We start from the raw sequence: 27299 nt of genomic DNA on the forward strand, positions 1-27299 counted from the left end.
GCAGGATATGCAATAAGAAAATTTTTGGAATTTTCCTTCAATAACTATAGCTACAACCTAAAACCATTAATGAAAAACTCAAGAAATTTGTTAAAATTTTAGACAGTCAAATAGAGAAAGTGCAAATTTCAAAAAACGGATTGATGATCCATCTAAATTAGAGTATTTTCACCAAGAGGAGTACAACTTATGAATGGAAAATGAGAAAACATGTAAAAGTATCCACTAAACCTGGATGTCTCAGTATCGAGAACCACGTAAAAAGCTAAGAAAGACACACCAGAGCTATGAAGTTATCTGGAGAACTTCTGCAGCAGGTAATATAATCATATACAGGAAAAACAGAGCAAGTGCATAGCCTCAGTCCCTATATAAGTTGACAAACATTGTACATTTCTACCTGATTGTCACAAACTTGTTGGTGCCATGCTTGGCCCAGTAAGGCTTCAAGTCAATTGGGTCAGAAAGGTTATAACCTTTTGCAGCAAGGTTCGCCAATACCTTCTTGAAAGCACCCTGGCTCATCTTCCGCCCGGCAATTCGTGCACCACGTCTCTTTGTGCTCATCGGAAGCGGGTGCATTGAAACACCAGTCGTGCAGCAAGCAGACTGCCAGCCTCCAGCTCCCCACCGATAGCACTGATGGGGCATGCCCGTGCATGAGCATAATGGTGTAGGAATATTAGAAACGTCCAAGTCAATCCCATTGATGTTTAAAGCAGTGCTTTGCCTCATATTCCTCCCTTGATGACCCATCCGACTACTACTCTCATCTTTCGAAACAGCAACCTTCTTCAATCTCTTAGGCTTTGACGCCTTATGGGGGCGCGTCTGAGCCCGAGGCTGGGACCTTTTCTGCGGCACATCCTTTCTTAGCTCATCGTCCACTGCTGTGATCTTATCACCCTTGGGTGGTGGCAGTGGCGTTGATTGCATCATCGAGAACGAATGTGCACCGTGGGATACACCAGCATCGCCGATGGCCGAGGAACAGTTGTTCGACGGCAGCATGTGCAACATATTGTTTTCTCTAACGTTGATCCACTCATTGCGCGTGATGTCCATTCGATCGGGCTGTTCAGGAATGAAACATTCACGGCGGTGGAACGCTCCGTTGGAAAGGAAAGGCGGCTTTGGGGCGCCACACTCTGCTGCCATTGACGACATGAGATGCCGTCCCGAATTGCCCTTCAAGGTCTGATCAAAGTAAGCCCAATTTCGCATCCCCATCCCGCCATCATCATCCATAAAGCCGAATCTACGTTGAAACTATAAAAAATATCGGGCAAACGCTACCAATAAAATCTCTCTTCCCGTATCCGTTCAACCCATCGACCACATTGCCATCTTCTGACCAAACCAATCACATCAAATCACGACAGGAGATCAGAAGCAAGGGAACAAAATATACCAAAAAAAGCAGAGTCTTGAAGAAAACCCTGACTGCAACGCTGTAAAAACCTGAAGAAATTGAGCTTCAATCAAAAGCACACCAAATCAAACCCAAAAATTTCGGATTTCTCCTTGTTAAACAAAAGATCGCAACTTGTAGGGATCTTTGAAGCGGATGGATAAACAGTGACAACAAGAAACCAGTAAAATCCGAAACAAAAATGATCAGGAACAATAACAACAACTCTGGTGAGAAGGTGAGAGGTGGGAGGAAACGGATACTTTACCTTGGAGAGAACTCTCACTTTTTAGGGTTCATTGCTGAGCCTGTGGGATGATGGAGAGAGAGGAAAGAATCTACGGAGGAAGATGATGCCAACGTAGTACAATTCTAATAGAACATTTTGATGGTGCACCGATTCTATTTGGATTTTAGTAGGTAAAAGGTGACGCATTGAATGAGAAAAGAACAGAACAAGAACAACTACTACTCTGCCAACAGCTCTTCCATGCTTATCCATTTAATTTTTTTATATTTTATTTCGGTGAGTCGATTTATTTTTGGATATATATTTTTTTTTAAAGCCCCCACCTCGTGTGTATTTTTTTAATAGGGGTGCCTTATTTTTTCAAGGCCAAAATACCCTCAATAAATTTTGGCCTTGGTTGACTATTTTTTTTTTTTTTTTTTTTTTGGGTTTGAACCGATGTGATGGATTGAACTAAACTAGATTTATTGAATTAGACCGATTCAATATAATATCAAGTATTTAATTTTTTTTATCTAAATCATTTGTTATCCCGTTCTACTAATGCACCAGCAATATCGAGGAAGATCGTTGTTGCAAGCCTTCTTATTCATGGTGGTCGATAAGATTATCGTCATTATCTCTATTATCACCACAAACATGAGGTAGGGCTAACGCTAGCCTTAGACATCAGGCTAGGGTTCTTGGCAATAGGGCATCGATAGTGGTGGTGTTGTCATTGTCGGGTTCTTGCCAGTGAGGGATTGTTAGAAAGGAGATCGTGGTCATCGTCGCCAATGGGATAAGCGATGGACAAAAGTATACCGACCTTCCTATTGTTCGTTATCGCTATGATCATCGGTTAAGTATTAAGATTTATGCAACCTCATTTATCAATGGTTTATTATCGTATCGTTGTATAGCTTTTTATAACCTTATTGAATCGTTAGAATTGACTAAATAAATCAATATAAAAGGTTAAACTGATTAGAAAGATATTTTTATAATAAAAAAAGAGACGTCTTTAGTAAAAAATAAATATAGAGGCGTCATCCAATAAAACCTCATTATTAATTTTTTAAGATAAGTTATCATTTATTTTTCTTTAATAAATCATAACCAACTTCTTGTTACTGACACTTCGTATTCAAAGAAAATTAAATTTTTCAATGCATGAAAAATTAAATTATTTAGTTGTTATGAAAGCTCAAATAGAGGAAGCGTGAACGAACCATTTGGTCTTAGATCCCAATTTGATACTAAACAAGTCTGAACTCATTAAATACTTGTGCTAGAAATTTCTTGAATTGATTTGTTATTTTCATAAATGATATAATTCACAACTCTAAGTTGGACATTATCATATGAGATAATGAGAAAAAAATACTACTAAATTTATATTTTCAACTATTTCATATGTGACTACGGATTGAACCAAAACAAAATATTTTTTAGTTAATCCAAACTTGACTTTGAAATTTCTTATATACTCTCTCATATAGATATAGAAGAACTCTTCTCCTAAACTTGTAAATCTAGAAACCCTCTCTAGATATACTAGATGAAAAAATCCAAATCGCCTTCCTCTATCTCTTCCCTTCTTATCAAAACCATGAAATAAATACACCATAATTCACTAAATGAGGCATCATTCTACTTAATCTTTAATATAAATTTTAATCCTAATTCAAGATAAATTATAATATAATTAGAATTCTTTCAAATAACTCGAATCTAATTATAATTCTTAAGTACTTACCGACTCTAAAAAGAGCCAACTAGGATGAAGGACAAAATGTTAGGTTAGTCTTGAGTTATAGGTAGCTATTGACTATGATTGGCTTTGTAAGGAATTTAGAGGGTTTTTTTTTTTTTTATCATGGGAGGTGTTGGTGAACCTTTACGTCATGGATGAGGTGTCAGTACAGCTCGGTTCAATCCTGGATGCGCAAGGTTGCCCACGCGGATGCTCGGGTCACATCGATGTCGAGTCGGGTTAAGTCCAAGCGTCGTCTCCAGTGCGGTTCTCCCTTGACGGGTTGTTGTTGCTTCGTTACCAATTCTTACACAAAGGTCGAGGTCGGGAGGGGGATTTTTTGACTCGACCCTTCCGAAGTTCAAGTTAGTGTTGTGGAGTTAAGGAGAGTTGAGTGTCCTCTATTCCCGATCAGTGTTGTGGAGTTAATTAACTGCTGTCGGCTTCTTAGACGACCGACTTAAGCTGTTGTGCGAGCGTCGATCGACCTGCACGGATCGGCTTCGCGCGATGTCACCCCGAGTTTTCCAGGACGACCGTACCGTGATGATATTATTCGTATGGAGGGGGTGACAAGCAGCTGCCCACTATGTGTGTGCGATGCGTCACATCGGATTTAAAATTCCACGTTTGTATCGTGGACGATACCAAAATATGTCATATCAGGAGGAACCACCTCACATTTTTGTATTGGGATGAACAATAACCGGGCTGTATTCGATTTAATTTAGGCTCATTCCTTTGGAAAAAAATGTTACGTGAAAGGATTAGATCATTTTTGTAATGTAAGTCTTACGGTTTAAGTTTGTGGTGAATCAAGTATTGACTAGTAATATTACAAATTACTTTGGCTCTTACAAGACTTTAATCCTGTGGATATTATGTCTTCATAGGTACGAGAATATAGATTTATAATGATTCGTTTCGGATGAGAACGGTGAACCCAAAAGATAATTTCTGATTCTCTTATTTTTTTAATTGATATGATCAATTTTCAACCAAATAATATTATTATAAAATTTGATTCAGTATATTTGTCGAAAAGACGTGATGAACCGACTATGGAGTTCAATAATAATATTGCATACTGGTTGGTATTTAGTAGGTCGACCACATGAATCTAAAACAAATCGACCTTCAATTGGCGGGTCCCGCATGAAGCTTAATTTTCTGTGGACCCCGCATGTGTCGTGCATGCGATTGGCCGGCATGTCGTTCTTTTCCAACTATTTTTAATTTCCTCCATTAAAAATAATAAAAATAAGATTTAAAATGAGCAAAGATCTCGTTGACAATATGTATATATATATATATAATTGATTTGTCAGATCAGAGTGAAGAGACAATTGTGTAACCATTAAAATGATTCTTTTTCTTTAATATGACTCGGTATTATTTTTTTGATATATATATTTTTTAAGAGCAAAAAATAAAACGAGATTTAAGTTGAGAATCTTTCATATGCCAACGAGCATCATGGAATCATATCATCGTTATCTTATTATTTGATTCCACACGCAAAATGTCCCCCGTGAGGAAGTTGAGACTCTCGCTCGGGTGCTTTAGTTGTCGTGCGAGGGCCCACGTGGGGTCGTACCCTCGGCGAGATAGATATAAGGAGACGCCAAGGGGTGAGTCGTTTGTGGGGGACCCCAAATTTTAAAAAAAAGGGCCCCACAAGAAAGTTGGGTGGGACCCGTCCACCTACCGAAAAGTAGCCGTTACGGGGTGAAATCAAATCGTAAATACGCGTGCTCGATGGTAGAGACAGCGACTTCGTGCGTCACCAAAAGCAATTAGCCTCCCCCACACCGAAGCAAAGGAGAGGAGAAAAAGAAGAAAGCGAAGGGCACAAGGAAGGGAAGAAATGGTTGGCATCTTCTCACGCTTCTCCGGTGGCTACATGGCCAAACCCAGTCATCATCCTTCCCTCCTCCAACTGGTAAACTTATCACTGCTTTCCCTTCTCCCTGTGTTGTTCCTTTCTTTTCTGTCTTTTGACTACATGATCGATCGATAAGGAAACAGCTCTTCGGATATGTAACTTTATCGGTTGATTGAATCTGGTGCCAAATGAAGTGTTAAATTGTTTGGAGCTGTAGGATAAGAAGTTGGCAGAGGTTAGTGAGGGTGAGGAGGAAGAAGGGAACGATGGAGCCTACGATGCTCATGGTGAGATTGAGAGGAAGGGTGACGGTGATGATGACGATGCGGAGGTGGAGGTTGACGGCGAGTTCAAACCGATAGAGCATCCGCTGGAGCCACCGGATGATGACCGGCCGGCGAAGTACCCCTTGCCTTTTGCTTCTGTGGTAAATGTAAGGCATGTTCTTGCATTTGCGATGCTCGTATACTTCCTATCTTAGCTTGCTACTATCATCTGTTTTCTGAAGCAACTTTGATGTCTACAAATTATTTCTTTTCTTGCCTGTATAAGCTGGATCAGGGAAGTTGATACCATGCTGATAAGTAGGCAATCGAAGATCCAACGGGAATTGGGTTTCTTTTTCTGAAAAAGAATTGATTTGGATTAGGTAAAGATCTTGATCGAGGATTTTGGATCATCATTTGTGTTGGTCAACGACATGTGAGTACTGATACCAAATCATCAACTCAGGAAAATATTAAGCAAGAAAAGTATTGCTATTGATATGATTGCGATTATGTGGATTCGATGGGACCTAAGTGAATTCTTTTGGATTTCCTTTTCAATCGCTTGTAAGTTTTGTGGATTCAACCTACTTGGATAGGATAATAGATTGTTACTTCAATAAGTTAAGAGAGCTTTTTCCAATGGAAGAATGCTTAATGGATCAACGCATTTGTGAATGCACACAGAAGGAAAGAACAAGAAGCAATAACAGAGGGAGAAGAATGGAGATATAAACTGTACTTTGGCACTCCTCTCCCCTTAATCATTGACATGGGTTAAATTAGTCCTATTTCGGATTCTCTTTGATCTCTCTTTCTTTCACAGATTTTGCCAACAAGATTTGATGTCTTGATCCAACAGTGTGATCAGAAAAGCGCACCAAGAATCACAAATGCAAGCGAAAGTGATCTTTGTCCTTCACAATTATGCTCGGTGTACATCTAATATTTCAAAGATGGTTTCTGCATGACATAATCTAGATCAGATTCTGCAACAGCTCCAGAAATAATGATGTTGTAGAGGTTTTTCTGTTCACTACAGTAAAAACATTGTTGATGCTCTGTGAAACATGAAGCAAGGACTTTTTCCTTGAATGTATATAAGAGCTTCCGGTTTCAATTAGCTAAAAGTTCTCTTAGGTTTTATAAAGCTAGAAAAGACCCAATTTAGTTTCAGATCACTTTTTTGGTTCTTTTCCTGAATTCAATCTTGTTTAAATGCTCAGGCAGTGGCTACAATAGAGTAGTATGTCTTCTCCACTCATTAGTAGTTGCTCATAAGTTGTGTCAATATCATAAGCATGATCATGCATTGCTCATTCTAACTTCACCATTTTTGTTTGTCTTAGTAAATTCATCACCTCTTTTAATTATTTCAAGGTTTCGTTCATCTCATTCAAATCCTCAAACTGTCACATTTGTACCTAAAATTTTCCTTAATTCATTGCATGCTGTGATTTTTCCTGCTGAATTTGATTGTCTGGCACCCTTCATGTTGCAAATGTGGGTTACAACAAATGCTTAGCTCAACTATAAATCCACTTCCTTGCAGCAATCTTGATGTTTGCAGAATGTTTAAAGTAGATGTGAATCACATTGATGATGAAAATTGACATTTAGAGGTAGAAGACTCTGCTACAATGGAAGCAGACACAACTAGCATCTCTAGTTCTTGACATTTTGCTTGTTTTTCCTCTTAACATTTGGACAACTTGTGGTATGTCAAGGATGAAGGTGAACTGAAGGAGTCATTCTCGGCAAGTTTACAGACGATAGCAGAGTCATCGTCGTCGTCGTCGATAGGGAATGAAGAAAGAGTTGCTGAGCAAACTCGACCGCGAACTGATCGAAAGCAGCATCCCGTTCGAAATCATCCCCCCCCTCCCTCACCAAACTACAGCATATTTCAAGTCTTTCATCAGTGCAAACAGTTCGAAGCTTAACAAATAGCTTCCCTCACCACTGATCCGTTCAACATTATTTGAGTATCTCATGTACAGGCAAAACTATTACTTGGAATGTCTTGTTTTTGTAAAAAGCTGCCTATATTCACAATCATTTGAAACCTAAAAAGAATGTATATTTCTCATCTCTTTTTTTGGAGAAAGAAGAATCAAAGATTGTTTGTTTGTTTGCCTTTAATGTGGTGGCATAATACATACATACATAAATCAAAGAATTTATGTATCTGTCATTTCAATGTTTAGAAATATATCCCTTCAAATATTAAAATCTTTGGCATTTATCCCTTCCATTAAAATTTATTCGCAATGCTTGAATTATTTAGTTTTAACTTTTATTAGCATTATTTAGTTTGTGTTTAGATAAATTTAAATTTGAATTCATATTTGAATCCGAACCATGGAGAGATGTTGACTCTAGTTTTGCCACTCTCATATCTCTTTTCTTCTTTTTTTTTTTTTCTCTCAAGAGACTATTATAAAATTAATTTATGCTTGAATTTATGTATGAAATTAAGATGATACATCCTATCAATTAGTATAAATATAAAAAAAATCCAATTATCACATAAATAAGATAAATAAGTACAGAAATAGGATACATAAATATGAAGTATAAGAATATTTGAAAGGATATTGTTTGAAAAAACAATAAACTTTTATAAAAACTAAAATCCAGATAATATAAAAGATACTATATGGATAATAAATCCATACAAATATAAGAGTTTAAAATTAATATTTAAAATATATGGTTGATTACCAAAAAAATAGCCGATGTTTCTAAATTTTTCGGATCAAACAACTTATTTTCATATTGCTCATGGGGATCCTGAACATATTGTCCAAAAATTGCTTTAGCTTTTAACTACTAAATCAAAACATATAGTTAAAAAACATTATAATTGGATAATATTACTTATTTTTTAATTATCATTCTTCCAAATAAATGAATATAGATATAAAAAGGTTTCCAAAATATATCTAATATATAGACCTTCTTCATCAAATCCACAGAACTAGTTGAAGTGTAAAACCTTGTCCTAAACTTGTAGAGGAAATCAAGTTATAAATATATCCAAAGCTTTTACTAGGATATAACAATTGCTGGGTTTTACATAAATATAGGCTTCAGTAAGACCTATTTGTCGACCAACCGAGAAGGTGCAAGTTCATCAAGAAATTTGGTTGTTTTTAATCCTGAAGCCCATGAAACTACAGCACTACAAAATGCATAAAAGAATCTGAACAGCATCAGTTACTTTCACCATTTCCATATATAAATAATTTGGTAGAAAACATTGCATTATAACATCAAGTAAATGTACACAAGTTCTGTGCTACTTGGGGAAATATATGTGAAGTTTCTATTACATTAATGGGCTATGGAGTGTGGGACAAAATTTAGCCCAAGTAATAAGGAAATTCAACATCCAATTGAATTGGAAATGCATGTCTTTCATTCTTTTAGCAACAAATCTCATCCGGCACTAATTCTATAATAAGGCACCATTCATCCATCATCCTGCTGCTTTTCCTGCACAGATTTGCGAGGGTCCATCAGCTACATGTTCAGATACATTCAAATAGGCAACCAGCTGAGAGATCAAATCTTTGACACCATATTCTTGGTTAATCACATTTTCAGAAAATGTGGGAATAACCTCATTCTGAACAAAATATATTGAAAATCCTAAGCAGATAAAAAGATCATCTTTGACAATCAGAAATGTTGCTATGTTGGAAGAGGAAAGAGTCTCACTGAACTTGTAGGCTGCTAACTAGGTTTCCAACACATTGAATACCTAATGTCTTCATTAGGGTACCACAAAACCCAGAATTCCATGTGGAAGGAGCTTCAGATGAGCTCCCATCAAGTTGCTGCTCATGCCTTTGATGGTTTATCACCTTGCACAACAAAGGATATCCATGTCTTGGATGCCAACCTAGTGCAGTTTAACTGACACCATACTATGACAGCAGCATAATACTTGTATAGCCCAAAAATGCTTAAACCTACTTACCTATGTTATTTATTGTAAAACACCAAATTCAATTTAAAAGTTCAATTTTTTTGCAGTGAGATTTACAATGTACAAATATAGGAATATCGTTGGAATATATTGTTGCACAAGAAGATTTGTATAAGTAGATGTAAACTTAAATGAAATTAATAATACTACTTGCAAGAAATTTGGGACTAGAGATACCATCTATTATGAGAGCAGAGCATACCTCCAATTTCGCTTTGGCTTCAGAATCAAATGTCTTGCATAGAATCTCATAGCTTTTCTCAGCTCCAATCTGTTATGTGAGGTTACGAGTAACTTTCATTGAATAAGAATTTAAAAGTACAAATAGTTTGTAGATTAAAAAATCATTATACCAGTGGATCCACTCGTGATGGTGAAATGGTTGAGATTGTATATCTGAAAAAGACATATTAATTAGCTTTCAGTTCATACCAATGGTGAAGAATAATAATATTTGATACTGATGTTCTTACATCATATACACCTTATTACCAATGTCTAAACAGTAACTTACCTCAGCTTAGTTGTGTAGAAATTCATGGCTAAGACATTAGCTTTTTGTACTGTCAGCATCACAGCTCCCATGCGATTCTATAGATTTCATGGAATGCTACATTTAGGGCCAAGAAAATCAAGTAGCCATCTACCTTAAGATGGTAGGCATGCTCAAAATTAACTTTGATCGTGAAATATATGAAAAGAAGTAGGAGTATCATCATAATGAAGCATGAGATGATTATGAGAATAATCTTTTACAAATAAGTAATCTAACAAAGATAACAATCAGTCTGAATCATCAGCATGAATAACAACCTATCATGCACATGTGTATCATTTTCACCAAACATACATTGTTACCTTATGAGCAATAAGTTCAATTAATTGCATCAGGAACTTTCCTAGTCCCTTCCTTTGTGCACAAGCCTCCAGCTGTAGCTCATATACATAAACAACAGGAATATCTTCCTCGACAATAAACCGGTAATGCACAAAACCAACCAGATGATTCTGATCACCTGTCTGACCAGTATAGAGTCTTTCCCCATTTTTGGCCAGGGGATTTTCATCAGACGCTGCATTTGTTGATTGTCGCACAAATATATATCGTGCTTCAGGTGAAACCATTTCCCTTCGTTTCACTTTCTCTTCCATTTGCCACTCTGAACCATATGGACCTTCCATATTGGCCTAGATAATTTCATTTATTACATGATACAGGTAACTGATACATTTTAAAATAGAAAGTGGCAACAGTTCTTACCTTAAGAAGATTTTGAATGTATTTCTTAATAGGAGAGGGAAGTTGGTCTCCAATTCCTGATTCCAAGTAAACTGAAAGTCCTGATCAACAGTTAAAATGATCAGGATTGTGTCACTAAGTGAAATATAGACATTCCAGAAATGGGATTATATCAACAAATAAAGAATCATATAGAACAGAAAGATGACATTAACAGAGGAAGAATCCCAAAGAAAATTAACAAAATCATGGATACACAAATCCAACTGTCAATGTAATTTAACAGATTGAAAAGATGGGCCTTTGGCCTTAGTAGTATAAAACAATGTCCAAATTGCAAATATCAAGGTGCTTAAAAGCTAAAACAGTATGAAAGAAAGTGTACCACTGTTGTCTTGACATGAAAATTCTAAACCCTCCTAACATTCTGGCTCCTAGAAGCATACTATTATGTATATACATGTTTCTTTTTTCAAACTTTAGAAGTTCTCACTCCTGTTACCATTTCAAGCTTTAGAAGTTCTGACTCCCATTTACCATTTCTTTCATAATGACAGAAGGGTGGAAAGGAAAGTAGATGGTCCTTGACAGATGATGCCTTCTTTATAATTTCATCGATTGCTTTTTTCTTCTCAAGTACCTGCAGAAACACGCTGTTGTCAGTTACCAACATTTATATGTCTACATAAATTCCTCAAGCATATTATTTAAATGTCTCAGTTGACCAGAAAACATTAATCATATTGGTAAAAGTAATCAGCACACATAGATCTGATGAAATTTTAAATGTCCACTAAATGATTATACGTATTTGCATCGAGAGCATTATTTGTTTCATGTTTCAAATCAAATGTTAAGGAACTTTACCGAGTGATGTTGTAACCCATGTCTCTTCTAATCCATGGTTTTGTACACATTTGCTTACAATTTCAGTAACTAAATCATCAATTTATCATAAGCTTAATCAATCAAGAAACCTATCTCCTTGCATGTGTTAGTGAAGTCAAAACAATAAAACTCATTAATCTAGGTCCAATTTCCCAATTGAAGGGATTTTACTAAAACATGCCTTCACCTGAGCAACGATTATCAAGATTGCAACTCGTTGTAGTAAGTGGCCATGACTATGTCCTGTTTTCAGATACAGATTGATCAGCATATTCAAATAATTCAAATTTTCTGTGCATCCAACCAGATGCCAATGAAACAGAGGTCCAGACTAAAATAAATTTATCGACCTCATTAATTTCTAGTGCAACTAAACAGAGAGATCCTCTACCAATTTGGACTTTTCAATTTTACAATATACATAAACCACCAATAGTTGACAACTCCTGAGCATTTACTATAACCTTAACTAAAATGATCTCCACCCCACCCTTCATAAGCTAGATTGATTAGTTTTTGCAAATAACCCATACCATGGCACCGTGGCTAATTTTTGAATGAGAGAATAGTCTCTTACCATACTAAATCTGTTTTGCATTTACAAGAATTATTAAATCGGTTTTTCTTCTCTCCACGCAGTTCACTTGCTAGTCATAATTTCCATTCTATTTGGAACCAACAGATCCTCCAACACATTGAACACCTTTTATTATTAATTTTTTTTACACCAACACTTCAATTTGAATCCAAGGAACTGATGACATGTACCAAAAGAACTTAATAGTTGCATTTGTTTAGATTAGGTTGGTCTCTTGCGAAAATCTTCAGCTAGTGAGAAAGCATAAAAAATTGTCTAAGATCACTACCTAATTGTTGCCATCTCCAGTTGCGTGCAGTCCACCGCAACAGTGAGAATATCGAGAATGACTAAGGTCGTTAAACTCTAAGAATGACCAGCCACCACCATCAAGACAAAAAAACTCGAGACTTTGAGGTTGTTGTTTGCTGTAAGCAACAAGTCCAAACCCTTAGAGCCGGTGATACCAAGAACAACTCAAATCTATCATTTCCATAGAATCATTGTTTTCTTTTAACAAAAAAAAAAAGAATCTAAAATCAAACCTTTTGGGAGAAGAAAAGGATCAAAGCCAACACGAGCAACTACAAGCAAAAATAAAGGGAGGGAAAAACCTAAACAAGCAGAATAAGAAAAAGGAGCACATTTTCCTGTTCATTTGATCAAGGGCAATTAAGAGCCATGGAACCAAAAAGCTGCATAAAGATCCAATCATCCTAACACAAAGTCGCATGTAAGCCAAGACGACAAAGAGATCTTCCAACAAACATGACGAAGAAAAATAAGATGACCAAAGGAAAGAAAGGCACCTCCTTTCTTCTGATCCTCTTCTCTTTACTTGTGGAAAATCTCTTCGTCTCCATGGATTCCAGCCACCGGAGAAGGAGCACCACCACATCCGATCCTAGCTTCCCATTACTTCTTCAGGAAGAACCCTCTCCCCCTGCATGCGTCTGTCGCTGTCCCCGCCACTTTCTTCCTTTCGGCGGTTCCCGAGAGGAATCCAGCGTAGGCGAGCGAATGGGAGAGGAGGGCAAGGACGGGGCGGCAGTGGAGGATACAAAGGAGACGGGTCCCACCGCCCCAACGGCGAATAGTCGCCGAGTATGAGAGGGATACTTGGAAAAGGCAAGAGGAACACCTGTGGGCCACTCTTCGGAGATTCCCATTTAGCCCAATCTCAGTCTAATCTGACCTAATCGGAACGAATGGTTCGGGATTGGGTTGGGTTAGCCGAGTGGTGTAAATGGGCCAGACTTATAGGCCATAACTTGTGGGCTTCAGTAAAGCCTATAAGGCCCATCATTAAATGCTCATGATCCTCGAAGGTCATATGTTATATACTACAACATCAGATTAAGAATTACAAATCCAAGAAAAAAAAGTACTGTCACATCCTAAATGTTGATTTAAAAGCCATAGCATCTAAACTGATCAGATAAAATCATGGTCTTAACATACTTTATTCAGATTTGATAAAGGATCCATGGCAATTATTTGAGTGTATATTCTTCTTCTTAACTAGTTTATCTTCATAGTGTCTCTCACATTTGAGATTATCCTTTGTAGATTCTCAACCTTGATATTATTATGCATCATCTTACACTAGATTTATGTAATGCATCATCTTACCTTGATATTATCATCTTCATAGTGTCTCTCACATCAATTTTTACCTTCCAAATTCTCTTAGACTTAGAACCCTTAATGTGCCGCTAGTGCAATAATTTGTGAGTGGATCTTAAGATGACTCTTTATTACTATTCAATTTGTGTCATTTTAAGTTAGTGTCATTTCTATATACATTACTGAGTAAGGCTTTTTCACCATTGCAATTTCACTTATTAGATAGGGTAGCCTCTATTTTGGCACTAAGCCTAGCACAAGTGTTGAGAATTTACACAACTTTGTTTACATCATTATATCTTAAATCTTCTTCTCACCACCTTTATATGACACATTTTGTATAACTTAAGATCCGAATGAGGTTTTCATTTAGATACTTGAAATTTAATCAGTATATCTTTCTTTGCAATCAACCACTTCAAGACGAAATAATTTTCTTATAACAAACCTCATATAATTATGTTTTTTTTCTCTTCACATACTATATATACTATGAATATCTATATTTTTAAGTATTAAGGGACACACTCTAAAGGTGACAATCTAAAAGCTATGAACAAATTCAAGGATTTAGTATGTGCAAGACAGATTTCGGCAAGCCAGATACTTATATATTGACAATTATTGCAAAGATCTCATGATCCTAGCAAATTCATGATGCAGAATTGTTGCGATGAACATCTACGACTAACTGCAGTCATGCCCTGCACCAGTGAGCTGGCTAGCTTACAAGTCACAAGATGAGATGATAGAGGGAAACATGGACGTCATAGCTTTGCAGGGGAGGAAGTGGGCGAAGAGATCATCTTCTTGAAGAAGTGGAGGAGGGAGAGAGCTATGCGGACGGTGGGGTCGATGCTGGCGACCTGCCTGAACTTTGCATGGACGAGCATCGCGGCCTCGACGTCCACCCCCAGCCTGGCCTGCTCATCCTTGATCGCCTCCGTGCACAGCCCGCACACCCACACGCCGCCGAACTGCTCCTTCACCCACCCTATGTACTCCACCGTGCACTCCTCCCACATGCCGCAGCACCCGCACTCCGCCACCTTCACCACTTCACCGTTCCCCGCTGCCATTTCCTCCCTCTTCCACACCCTCTTCTTGTTATCCTGTCTTCAGCTCCTAGTATGACATCTGTAACTTCACTTATATGGAATCCATGGCTCAGTTTCGAGCTCGTAATAAAGCTCATAGTACTTTTTGGTGTTATACGTAGATGACAACTTCTTGTCGCCTTGTAATCAATGTCATATTACTTTAGGTAGATAACAACTTCTTGGCGCTTTGTGCGGAGCTCGTCATCTTCTCTGTGTAGGTGAATAGCACTACTTTAAAGAGAAAGTAGCAGAGCATCTTTCTGTATGCTTTCTCACAGGCTTGCTTTTCTTCTTTATCCATATGAAAACCATGAACTTAATTATTTCCAACAAAATGGCATTCACAGAAGGCATGCACATGTTATTTGTGATAGCCAATGGTTATGACCAAGTAATGCATTAATATTTTGCATTTGCTATGCCATCTTACACTTGAGAGGTCATACATGGCGGTAACACGAAGAGATGAATATATACTTGGAAAGAGATGCTTTTGTGACAGATCTTTGGGAGGGTTCTCAACTCCAGTGAGATATCATATGATGCAGATACGTCAGGAAACCCAAAAGATCAGCAAATTTGATAGATTGATTGAAAGTCTTGTCCTCTAGTGAAAGCATCCATGGTTTGCTGAAACCACACATCGTGCTAGAGAGAGAAGAAGCGAGGAGTGAGAATTCTGCAGGTAGACTTGCATGGAAGACTGGGAAGCTTTCATTCATATATATGTTTCAGCAACAGTGGTGGGAGAGAGTCCATCGTTTCTGCATAAATAGATAGGGTATCTTTTATAGGTTGGAACTATAGATCTCATCACAGTACCTTTGAGCAGTAGGTGCAGTAACAGTTGTCTCGTTGTCAACATTACGAGATCCCCATAGCTTTCTAGATGGAGCAATCCATTGACAACTTGCTTTGCCATTGTTCAGCCTTTCTGAGGAATACAACATCGTTTTAGTGTCTGCCATTTTCTCCTTTAAATGAAGCCTTTTATGTCGAATTCTTTACAACAGTGTAGCCATATACGATATTATCAGTGAGCAGAAACCCATCTATTGCTCGGAGTACTCTGAGACGAGATTTATTGGCTTTGGCGTAGGAAATGGACTGCAGACATTCACATGTAGACATTAATCAACCACCAAATTCTAAGGTACACGTATATTATATGTACATAGAGAAAGAGATAGAACGGGGCTCTATGCACCATTTGGAGCGGCACCTAACTCAACTTTTCGCTACCTTTTGTTGATCCCAGAGGCTTGGTTGTACTGTACTCCCTTGTTTTGTACTCCCTTATATTATTATAATAATAATAATAATAATAATAATAATAATAATAATAAATCTCTTTCTATTGTGAGTAACCAAAAAGTCAAAAAAGAAAAGCTCATAATTGTAATGAGCTATATGATAATAATAATAATAACCACAGAACTCAAAAGAAGTCATTGTAATGAGCTAAATGATAACCACAGAACAGATGTAGATGAAAGGAATTATCACTGCAGGTTTAGTAAACAAAGGTCGAAAAGAGCCAATAACAAAGCCAAAGGGCTCAGAAATCTTTTGTGCAGCAATGAACTGATAGTTAAGCTCCCTTAGCGGCCGGTTGAGTCATTAGCCTTCTTTGAAGGAATGCTATTTGGCTTCATCCTCGACGTGGCAGTGTCTTTCATGTCATCAGCATTTGGTGCCGCCTCAAATATACCCTATATTAAGATGGAAACATCGACTGCCTTACAGTAAATATGTGTAACACAACTTAGTTCTTGACGTGAGATTGTAAAAACGTTCACATTCCGTCATGTCACTATTTGATGTTTGCTTTTACAGAGATAAAGATAGTATGCAAGCAAGTATAGTTATAGTTAGTATTAACATTTAGGAAAGATTCTTTAACCCTACAAGTATAGAGTGATATATACATACAAATCAAAATTGACTTGTAGTGTACGACCTTGTCATCCATAAATTTAACGTGAATGCAACAAAAAATAAAGAGAATGCCAACTTACACGATCTATGGATCTCTTTAAGGTAGATACAAGAAGATGATCCCCTAAAACCACACTTATCTTCCCAAGTAACTTTTCACTGGTTAGCGCACCCTTCTGCCAGACATTCATCAAACCAGAAAAATCAATTGCTCGACGAATGATCCAAAGAAGGAACATCAAACACAAGTGTTCTGTCACGTAGGAACCTGGAAATCAACATGATGGCGGAACAGCAACTCCTTCTCTATTGGAGAAATGTGGTGTTGCACCTTATAGTACAAGATAGTATATGGCATTTGCTGATTTATCGCATGTCCTGGAAGTGATACGAACGTATGTTTCTGCAAGAGACGATCAATGATATAATAATTAGGACAGCTTCACCTCTGTGACCGACGCATTCAAAGAAAAGGTGGGTGTGCTCACAGGGGCGGAGAGCCGATTGAAACGTGGAATATTTCTTATCGGATTCTTGTCAAAGCGGAAATCGCTTAGATCAAAGAAGTACTCTGCCACATGCAAGAATAAAGATATCATTCAAAGAAGATGATCTAATGTCTTGAGTTACGATCATTGCATACCTTGGAGATTTGGGGGCAACTTGAAAATGACGACAGATCTTGGATGAACACGAGTATTTGCGTGGGTGGCCCATACCACGAAACACCTGGGATCCTTACGGTCGTCCACCCCAGAATCATAGTCATCGCTGCTGGGTGAATTTTGCAGAGAACCAGGCCGGACTTGTTCCAAGTTTCCCAAGATGACTTGGCATAGCAGCATGATGGGGATATAAACAGGAATAACCTTTGTATAGGAACAAATACTAGAAGACCAAAATACGCAGCGGAATAAAATGGAAACACAATCAAACAGAACACCAAGATATACGTGGAAAACCCCTTCAATGTGAAGGGTAAAAACCACGGGGCAAACTAGAGATAATCCACTATGAGAATAATGAATATACAAATCTCAATCTCTTGCCCAAAATCCAAGCAACAACCACAAGAGAATAACTGGGATACAAGGATCACGTTACTGCCCACAATATCTAAAACCTCCCAAGTAATCACAGCAAGAGCCTACTGTAGATTTGATCTAACCTGAGATGAGAACACTGCTAGATGATTGTGAACAGTCTCTCTGCGTTGTCCTTATCTTCTTCCCTTTCTTTCTCTTCCTCTTCTGCCTTGTTCTCCTTCTTCTCTTTGGAATCTCGTCGCTGCAAAGATCTGCCTCGTTGCTGCCTTTTTATAGCTTTAATCTGCCTCTAAAACGCAGCCATCACACCCCCCTAATCTTAATTAGGGTTAGGTTAAGAGGGGGTGTGAGCTATGGGCTGATAAAGCCCACATGGGCTGAATATGGGCCATCAGCCCAACACAGCATGCACTGCACTCCGTTTCCGTCAACACTGCAAAGATTGACGCTGCAGAAATTTTCGGAAGAGCCAAATCAACTCACACAGTTGCATCGAAGCAAGAATCAGCCGTCGCTATAACCTAACACAAAGAACCTGGAGAAGGAACGGTGATATGGCGTAAGGTAGATGCCGCTGCCGAAAGCTGCTCCTACGGTGGGTGCGACCGCGGATCCAAATCCATAGGTCAGAATTCTGAGGATTTCCTGCGTCGTTGATCCAAACCATGCGTACTTGCCATTTGCATTGCCACGCTTCTCTCTCGTGGATCTCAGCTGACTCTCAAATGCTTGGAATTGCACTTGAGCGTTAGTATCTTTTGGAACATACTCGTATATGCACAGTACGTTCTCGGGCTTGACAAAGGATGGCATCCCCGAAAGGAAAAGCTTCTCCATGAAGGCGAAGCTTCGGCTGTCCCTTTGCAGATTGAGTATTTTAGCCTCTGGGGCGGGAGGCCCATTTCCGTCGCCGGCGATAAATTCTGTCACCATTTGAGGGGCCGGAACCGAATATGCCAGTGGGCTGACCACACCAGAAACCTCTTCACTGGGTTCATCGACTCCCCCGTCGAATGATAGGCAAGGGAAGAAGCATCGATCGGCCTCGTCGATCCATGCCACGTAGGCATGTTTCTTTGTCTTCGAGTTCGACATGACCATGCATAATAGGTCGACAAGCATTAGCTCGCAACCAAAGAAGACGACCATACAGGGCATCTGGTGGCGGAATCCGTCGATGATCGCCTCCCTCGCCGACTCGGGAAAATCGGTCCACTCGCCACGCTTGTAGTACAGGATGCGGCGGGGCAACCCGCTGTTTAAATAGTTCCTGTAAGTCCCCTGATCGGGCTTCCGATGCCAGCAAGTGAGATTCCTGACAGATGTACGTCTTGTTCCGACCAGAGGTAACTCAGAGGAACTTTGAGCAGTGCCGTCTTCCTCAACCGTGCGCTTCGAGCCTCTCGGATCCATTGCAAACGGGCTTCAAGAAACAAAAACACAAGTTATACTCTGCATGTATTCAAGGATTAGGTGGATTCAAGAATCAAATCAGTATGGAGCCAAGACAACACCCCTGTGCTGCCTGAATTCAAGAATTCAATTAGTATCATTAAAGCACTCATACTAATCGAATCACCTAATGAAACCCCGAAGGCCGACAAACCTCATCGATCATGAAAAGACTAGGAATCCAATTCAGAAAGAAAAGAAGAAAAGGAGAAAAGCTTTTGTCACCTTGGTAATCACCGAAGGAACAGCAAGCAATGTTGGTGGCCTCAGACAACTCAAGAAAGAACACCCTTCTCTTTGATCCTCTTAGCCTTCCGATGCTTGCGTTGGCCTTAGAGAGGAGACTAAGGGTAGGATTTGGAAAATTGTAACACCCAAATGGAAAGGAAATGCACTTCGCAATAATGTACAATACTTTTTATAAATGTACATTATTGTTCTCCAATCGACTTGATTGCCATAAAACAAGAATAATATTTCTTATGGACTATAAAATATCGATGCTTGAAATTTTGAAAAATGTTACTGCAAGTCTTTGTATTTATTTCATCGAGTGGAACCATCTTAGTATTATATTCTACTTAACATTATATTCTATAGTCAATTGAGGTATAGATTAATCAAGGACAAGTCAGTATGAACATATGTGGATTACATACAAAATTGTCAAGCCACTTCAATAATGGTAACAGAAATTTAATGTGCATAAGAATCCTCAATTTTGGTCCTACTGAATTTTTTACCATGCAGTGATGATATCACGAAAGTAAAAAAGGGGCGCATTAATGTATATTTTCTTGATGTTTATGAGATGGAAACATGATTCATCTATGATTTTATAAAATTCTGAAATGTTTAGTTTTCAAATTAGCTATAACAGAATTTCTTGTATATTTATTTTTTATTTTAGTTCTTAAACATGGTGTTAAGAATAGTGACATGTGATGACAAGATGCATAGCTTATGATTTTCATAAGAAAATTATTATATAAATCTATAATAAAAAGAACATTTTAAATGTTCACAAGTTTTAAAAAGATATTTTTTTTCATACCTTTTATATTATTTTATTTTTCAAGATTGGTTTGATTTGAATCAATAAAATTTTATACCGGTTCTAAGTCAAATCATCTTCAAACTTTTTAACTAGATAACCTAAAAGTCATTATAAAGATATTTTTTGAGAAATAAAACTTATATTTTAATATAACAATATTAAAATTTTAGTGAACAATCTAAAATACATATCAACATAAAATTCAGATTATTTTTTAAAAATTAATACAACATTATTTGTATAATATATAGACATATAACATTTTCAAATATCAAAAGGATCAATAAATAAACAAAAAAATTGACACATTTTTATGAAATGATATTTAAATATATTTCTAATAATATATTTTTAATATGAATAAAACTATTTTAATATATATTATTTTAGAAAATAATAATATGGTTGACGCATTTTTATGCCTTTTATTTTATATTTCAAATTTTATATAAATTTTAAAATATTTTTCTATTTTCTATTATTATATTTTTAATTTATTTTTTAAAATTTGTTTAGGTTTAATTCATCGCACCAATTCTTAATACATTAACCAAGTACTAAGTATAAAGAAAGGGACAGAAAAATTAAATGATTGTGATATTTGACAAAGAGCCAAAACCAATGATTTTTTAATAAATTCATCCTATTTTTAAATAAAAATATAAATCAAAATTAATAAAATAATAATTAGTAATTAAGATGAAAAACTAAAGTGGGATAAACAAATTTTGTAATATTCTTTATCACTTTACTTTAAGTAAGACAAAACCATTTTCACGATGTATGACAACCTAAATCACCTTCGACGTCTAGCCTAAGAATTTCTTAGGAAGAAGTATATCTTATAGACTCATCTATACTCTTTCACTCTATTCTTTCTTAATGCAAGCATCTTCATCAAATCTTATATAGGATACAAAGCTACCTAAATTATTATCAGCATCTTGAAGAATCTCCAAAGATAGAGTGTATCGCGTAAGCTCAATTTTATCTTTTCACTTCATCCTTTATCTATGTAAGCTTTCTAAATAAATTATTTTCAAAACACAAAGTAAGTTAAATCCTCATCGGCATCTCAAAGATTCTCTCATGATGAAGTGCATCTCTTAGACTCTAATGTACCTTACATTGTATTATTCCTCCTAAGTAAAATCCTTTCAGGATACAATACAACCTATATTACCATCAACATCTTGAATAATCTCTTAGAATTGAGTATTTTTTGTTGGCTCAACAATGTTATTCTCAAGTTTTCTTCTAGGTAAGTTTGTTAAGCAAATCCTTTGTAAGACACGAAACAGCCTAAATCGTTATTAATATCTCATAAACTCAATTATCTCATTCTATTCAATTCTTCCTCCTTCCTATATAAATCATTATCAATATCTTGAATAATTTCTTAAAATAAAGTCTCGTAGACTCAACTATACTCTTTCACTCTATTCTTTTTTCAGATAAGCTCCTTAAGCAAACCTCATGTAAGACACAAAATAATCTAAATCTTATCAGCATCTTAAATAATCCTTCAAGATAGAATACATCTTGTATACTCAAATGTATCCTTTTACTCCATTCTTCCTTGAGGTAAGCTTCTTAAGCAAACCCTTTTCAAGACATAAAATAGCATAAATCTCTATCAATATCTTGAAGAATCTCTTAAAATAAAATACATCTCTAAAACTCAATTATGCCCTTCCACTCTATTCTTCCTCTGGGTATGCTTCCTAAGCAAACATTTTTAGAATACAAAATAACTTAAATTGCCATCAATATCTTGAAGAATCTCTTAGCAAACTATTTTAGGACATAAAGCAGCCTAAATTGTCATCAATATCTTGAAGAATTTCTTAGGATGGAGTACATCTCACAAACTCAATTGTATCATTCTATTTAATTCTTCCTCTATGTAAGCTTCGTATATAAATCATTATTAGCATCATGAAGAATTTATTAAAATGGAGTATATTTCGAAGGCTCAACTATACCCTTCCACTTCATTCTTGCTTTAGAGAAGCTTTCTAAGCAAACCTTATATAAGACATAAAGCAATCTAAATCTTATCAGTATCTTAAATAATCCTTCAAGATAGAGTATATCTTGTAGACTCAAATATGCCCTTTCACTCCATTTTTCCTCGCTTTCCAAGCAAACCCTTTTAGACACATAGCAACTTAAATCCCCATCAACATTTTAAAAAATCTCTTAAAATTGAGTGTATCACTTAAACTCAATTGTGCCCTTTCACTCTATTCTTTCTCTGGGTATACTTCCTAAACAAACCCTTTCATGATACAAAATAACCTAAATTACATTAATATCTTGAAAAATTTCTTAGGATGGAGGATTTTGCTAACTCAACTATAACTTTCTACTCTATTATTATTTAGGTAAGCTCTCTGAATAAATACTTTTCAAGATGTAAAATAGCCTAAAATGTTATTAACATCTTCAAGAATGTCTCGAGATATTATAGACTCATTTGTGCCTTTTTATTTAATTCTTCTTCGGGAAAGACTTTCTAAGAAAACACTTCAAAATATAGAATTGTTGAATCTCAGATTTTGATGATGAAGTCAATTGTCATTTGTTATCTAATCCATATATTGAGATAAGTGTGCAGGATTAACTACGATGGAAGAAAGACATGCAGCAGGAGTTGCGCCGGAGTCAAGACTACGATCACGTTGGAAGTTCAAGAGTTCGACGGAAGTCCGGACAGTCGTCGGAGGTTCTGCGGGAACAAATCCGAGAAGTCCAGGAGCTTGCTAAAGAAGCTCGTCGAAACTTGCAAAGTGGATCATCGCAAGTCCAGGAGTTTGCCGAAAGTCCGCCGGAGCATCACCGAAGGTTCGTCGGATGTTCGCTGGAAGTTCACCGGAAGCTCGCTAGAAGAAGCGATTGACGCACCGGAGCAAGTTGTAGTAAATGTCTTAAGAAATATCGTAGTTAGAATGTAGATTAAGTTAGGAATGGGAGATGATCCCATTAACTTAATCTGGGGGCAATTGGGCTATTGATAGACCCAAATTGGGTCGAATGGATCAACCCATTTGGACCAGAATTGCTAGGGTCGGCGGTGGCACCACTCAGGAGATGGTCTCCCAGGAAAGCTAGGCGGTACAACCGCCCCAGTTAGGTGGTGGCATCGCCTGGGCTCAGTCTTCGAGCGAGATTGGGCGGTGCAACCGCCCCTGTTAGGCGGTGGCATTGCCCAGAGGCTCAGTCTCCGAGCTGCCAGGCGGTTGTACCGCCCCAATCAGGAGGTAGTACCGCCAGGACCCCGAAAATCCAAAAAAAGATATTTTTGAGCTCCAAATTCAAACTAGTTTGGGGCCTATATATACCCCACCCTTTCCTGCATGAAAGGGCATCGAAAATCCAATCTTACTCTGTGATTTTTAGAGCTCAAAAGTGTTGTAAAGGCTAGAAGTTCTCCTCCCTTTTTTCTTCCAAGTTTTGATCTTTCAATAGAGGAGAGAAATTTCTGTAATGGTTGTCTCCTAAGCCCGTCAAAATGAGTGAAACTGTAAAAGGGTGGTTGGCCTTCGCCTATTGAAGGAAGGCCTCTAGTGGATGTCGATGACCTCGTTGGTGGAGGAAGCCAAAAGTGGATGTAGGTCAAGATTGATCGAACCACTCTAAATCTCGGTTTGCATTTACTTTGAGCATCTTATCTTTACTGCAAATCTCCTCAGTAGCTTACTGCCCTCTGCTTATTTACGAACGTGTTTCATAGTTAAGTATTTTCCGAATCGGCGTTAAGACGGAAATAACTTTTATCGGACGAACGTCATATTCCAGTTTGCTATTACATTCTGTTGTCTATCTTAACTGCAAACTGCCTCTATATATTTGCTTTAACTGCATCTCGCTTGATCACAAGTTAAAGTGATTTACGAATCGTCTTTCTTACCAAAATCGCTTTTATCGTACGAACGCAGTTTTAATCGTCGAAAATTTTCCGCTGCACTAATTCACCCACTCCCCCCCCCCCCCCCCCCCCCTCCTCTTAGTGCTCTTGATCCTAACAAGAATAACATAAATTATTATGGACATCTCTAAGAATCCACGAGGATATACATTAAACTTAACTATATCCTTCTACACCATTCTTCCTCTAGGTAAGCCTTCTCCTAAACTAACTCTTTGTAGGATATAGAGCAACCTAGATGTAATTAACACCAACCTAAATTATCATTAGCATTTCGAAGAATCTATAAAAAGTGCATATTACAAACTCAATCTATTCTTCTTTCTTTCTTCCTCATAAGCTTTCTAAGCAAATCCTTTTTAGAATATAAAATAACCTAAATCATCATCAATATTTTTAATAATCACTGAGGATGGAGTTTGTCAAGTTGATTTAACTGTGACCTTTTACTCCATTCTTCTAAGGCAAGCTCCTTAGGAAAACATATTCTAGGAAGCACAACAACCTAAATTATCAAGAGTATCACGTGGACTCAATTATGTCCTTCTACTCTATCCTTCATCTAGGTAAGCCTCATAAGCAAACCTTTTAAAAATACATAGCATCCTAAATCATCATTAATATCTTGAACAATCTCTCATGATAGAGGATAGAGTGTGTGGAGTAGACTTAATTATACTCGTTTACTTCATTCTTCCTCAAAGTATAGTGTGTTTTTAATAATCTTATTTTTTCTAGAAAAAAATGACGTGTCAAAATACGAGCAATTAAGACATGCTATAATGTATCATTAGAGGCTTCGCTTCGGCTCAAACTCGAAGCAATTGTGTAGATACAATATCTAGTAACTTGAATATTGATGATTATAACATTATGATATTTATGTTGATTTTTTTTTTAATTACATCATCATCAATAGTTCTTAAGGGTCTATTGTCACTCCTCAGGACCACATAAGGGTCATCATTGCCCATGGGAATACATGAAGGAATTGTTGAATGACATCTATATTATTTGCCTTGAACACTTTCATCATTAATACTCTTTTGTCTTGAACACTTTCATTTAAAATCATCTAATATCACTATTATCATATTAGTACTTCTCCGTATCTTTATCTTGATTGGACTTGAAGATCTCTTTTGCCTCCAACACTTTCATTTGGTTTGGACTTTTCTCTAGCTTTATGATCAATAATGAAATTATGAATCGTGCTATGTCCACTATTGCATAAATCGTTCAACCATTAAGCTTGATATCTACTTCCATTAGCCAATTACTTTCTATTTTAAGTTGCTTTTATTTTACTGACTCAACCCTAGAATGCATTCAATAAGTGCATTGCTCCCATCTAGAGTTCTTGCTATGCCTCATCTTCAGTACTAGATTCAAAATTACTCAAACTAAGAACAACAATCTTATACTTGCAATGCATTACTTCTCATTTTGAGTGGCCAACTTTGGTAGTGCTCTTTCATGTTTGCTTAAATGAGATCGAAGCACACTTCAACATTTGTAAGCCTCTCACGTCAACACTTCCATGCTTGTATGCTTCCATCCTTGGCAGAGCATTTCTTATAACTCTAGTCCAATCAACACTCTTCCTCCATTTAAGGAGAGTTGCCTACTTCAAGATAACCCTCTTCACTATTATGCTTATCTTGAGCATCTCCTCCCACGAGTTTATATAAAAATTCTCTTTATTCATTTTCCCATCATCTTAAAGAAAAATTTCTAGTTTATTAACTAGAACGAAGATCAAATTTGACTTGATTGAAAGAATATCTTTAACAGATTCTGATCTTAATCTTGAATTCCCTAAAAACATGTCTTCCGAGTATTCATTAATTTTTTTTTGTTTTCTAGAACTCACTGCCAGTGAGATTTGGTACATCCTTTAATTTTTTTGAGTATAAGTGCTTGACAAATTTTATGTTATTTTAAATGGAGTCTTGGGAATATTCAGTAAAACAATCAATAGTCTTTGGTCAGTGTTGATGATTCTGCGGCAATTAGTCTACAAATCTGTACATGAAAGCAACTAAACGCTGCTCAAAAGAAGTCAATGTCAAAGCAAGCATGCGGTAAGCAACCAATGCCCTTCAGAAATCTGCGATTCCAGATTACATGCTTACATATATATAAGCCAAATGATGGCCACGGAACATACATCGGTGAAAGGAATTATTACTATAGGTTTTGTAAACATAGGTCGAAAGAGCCAATGACAAAGCCAAAGGGCTCGGAAATCTTATGTGCAGCAATGAACTGATAGTTAAGCTCCCTCGGTGGCCGCTTCAGTCATTAGCCTTCTTTGCAGCAATGCTATTTGGCTTCCTCCTCGACATGGCATCATCCACGCTGGACTCTCTCATCAGATCTGTTCTTTACGTGAGATTGTAAAACCATTAACATTTCCCAAGGAGTGTCATGACATGCATATAATGTGACTGCAGCATAAACAAAGAGAAAGCCAACTTACATGATCTCTGGTTCTGTTTAGTTCAGATACAGGAAGCCGATCCCCTAAAATCACCGTTATCTTCCTAAAGAACTCATCATCAGTTGACGCAAAGGCCTGTGAAACAGCCATGGAACCAGAAAAATCAATGGAACAAGCTCAATGGATGATCCAAAGAAGCTACATCAAACACAAATGTTCTGCTACGGACGTACCTGGAACTCAAGATGATGGCGGTAGAGCAACTCCTTGTCTATCGGAGAAATGTGGTTTTGCACCATAGCGTACACCACAGTATACAGCAACGGGTGTGCCACATCTGGAAGTGCCACGTACATTTCTCTCTGAAATAGACGGTCAATGATGTAATAATTAGGGCGGCTTAAACCTCACCGACCGAAGCATTCATATCGACAGTACCAGCAGAGGAGAGAAGGTCGGG

The 27299-nt window shown here is 37.2% G+C and overlaps 3 protein-coding genes across 5 annotated transcripts; 1 reads left to right on the top strand and 2 right to left on the bottom strand.

The window, feature by feature from the left end:
* Positions 1 to 288: 288 nt before the first annotated feature.
* On the bottom strand, positions 289 to 1922 carry LOC135649843 (protein Barley B recombinant-like). 3 transcript variants are annotated; one of them, XM_065168724.1, is made up of 2 exons: positions 1680 to 1922; positions 289 to 1347 (listed from the first exon to the last, which is right to left on the bottom strand). In XM_065168724.1, exon 2 carries the CDS (start codon positions 1246 to 1248, stop codon positions 397 to 399), a length of 852 nt encoding a protein of 283 aa, XP_065024796.1. In that variant the 5' UTR covers positions 1249 to 1347; positions 1680 to 1922; the 3' UTR covers positions 289 to 396. The 3 variants fall into 3 exon arrangements, with proteins under 3 accessions (XP_065024796.1, XP_065024795.1, XP_065024794.1); XM_065168723.1 differs by having other exon boundaries at positions 289 to 1350; XM_065168722.1 differs by having other exon boundaries at positions 289 to 1461.
* A 3255-nt stretch (positions 1923 to 5177) lies between these two features.
* LOC135649450 (uncharacterized) lies at positions 5178 to 7689 on the top strand. Its single transcript, XM_065167798.1, has 3 exons — positions 5178 to 5338; positions 5499 to 5714; positions 7275 to 7689. The coding sequence occupies exons 1-3, from the start codon at positions 5264 to 5266 to the stop codon at positions 7488 to 7490; spliced, it is 507 nt and encodes a 168-aa protein (XP_065023870.1). The 5' UTR covers positions 5178 to 5263; the 3' UTR covers positions 7491 to 7689.
* A 1099-nt stretch (positions 7690 to 8788) lies between these two features.
* LOC103998032 (uncharacterized) lies at positions 8789 to 13331 on the bottom strand. The gene is made up of 8 exons (XM_009419398.3): positions 13056 to 13331; positions 11319 to 11421; positions 10803 to 10882; positions 10400 to 10729; positions 10056 to 10132; positions 9895 to 9937; positions 9744 to 9812; positions 8789 to 9045 (listed from the first exon to the last, which is right to left on the bottom strand). Exons 1-8 carry the CDS (start codon positions 13107 to 13109, stop codon positions 9022 to 9024), a joined length of 780 nt encoding a protein of 259 aa, XP_009417673.2. The 5' UTR covers positions 13110 to 13331; the 3' UTR covers positions 8789 to 9021.
* Between the last annotated feature and the right edge of the window lie 13968 nt (positions 13332 to 27299).

Source organism: Musa acuminata, chromosome BXJ3-9 (genome assembly GCF_036884655.1).
Source record: "Musa acuminata AAA Group cultivar baxijiao chromosome BXJ3-9, Cavendish_Baxijiao_AAA, whole genome shotgun sequence".
NCBI lineage: Eukaryota > Viridiplantae > Streptophyta > Magnoliopsida > Zingiberales > Musaceae > Musa > Musa acuminata.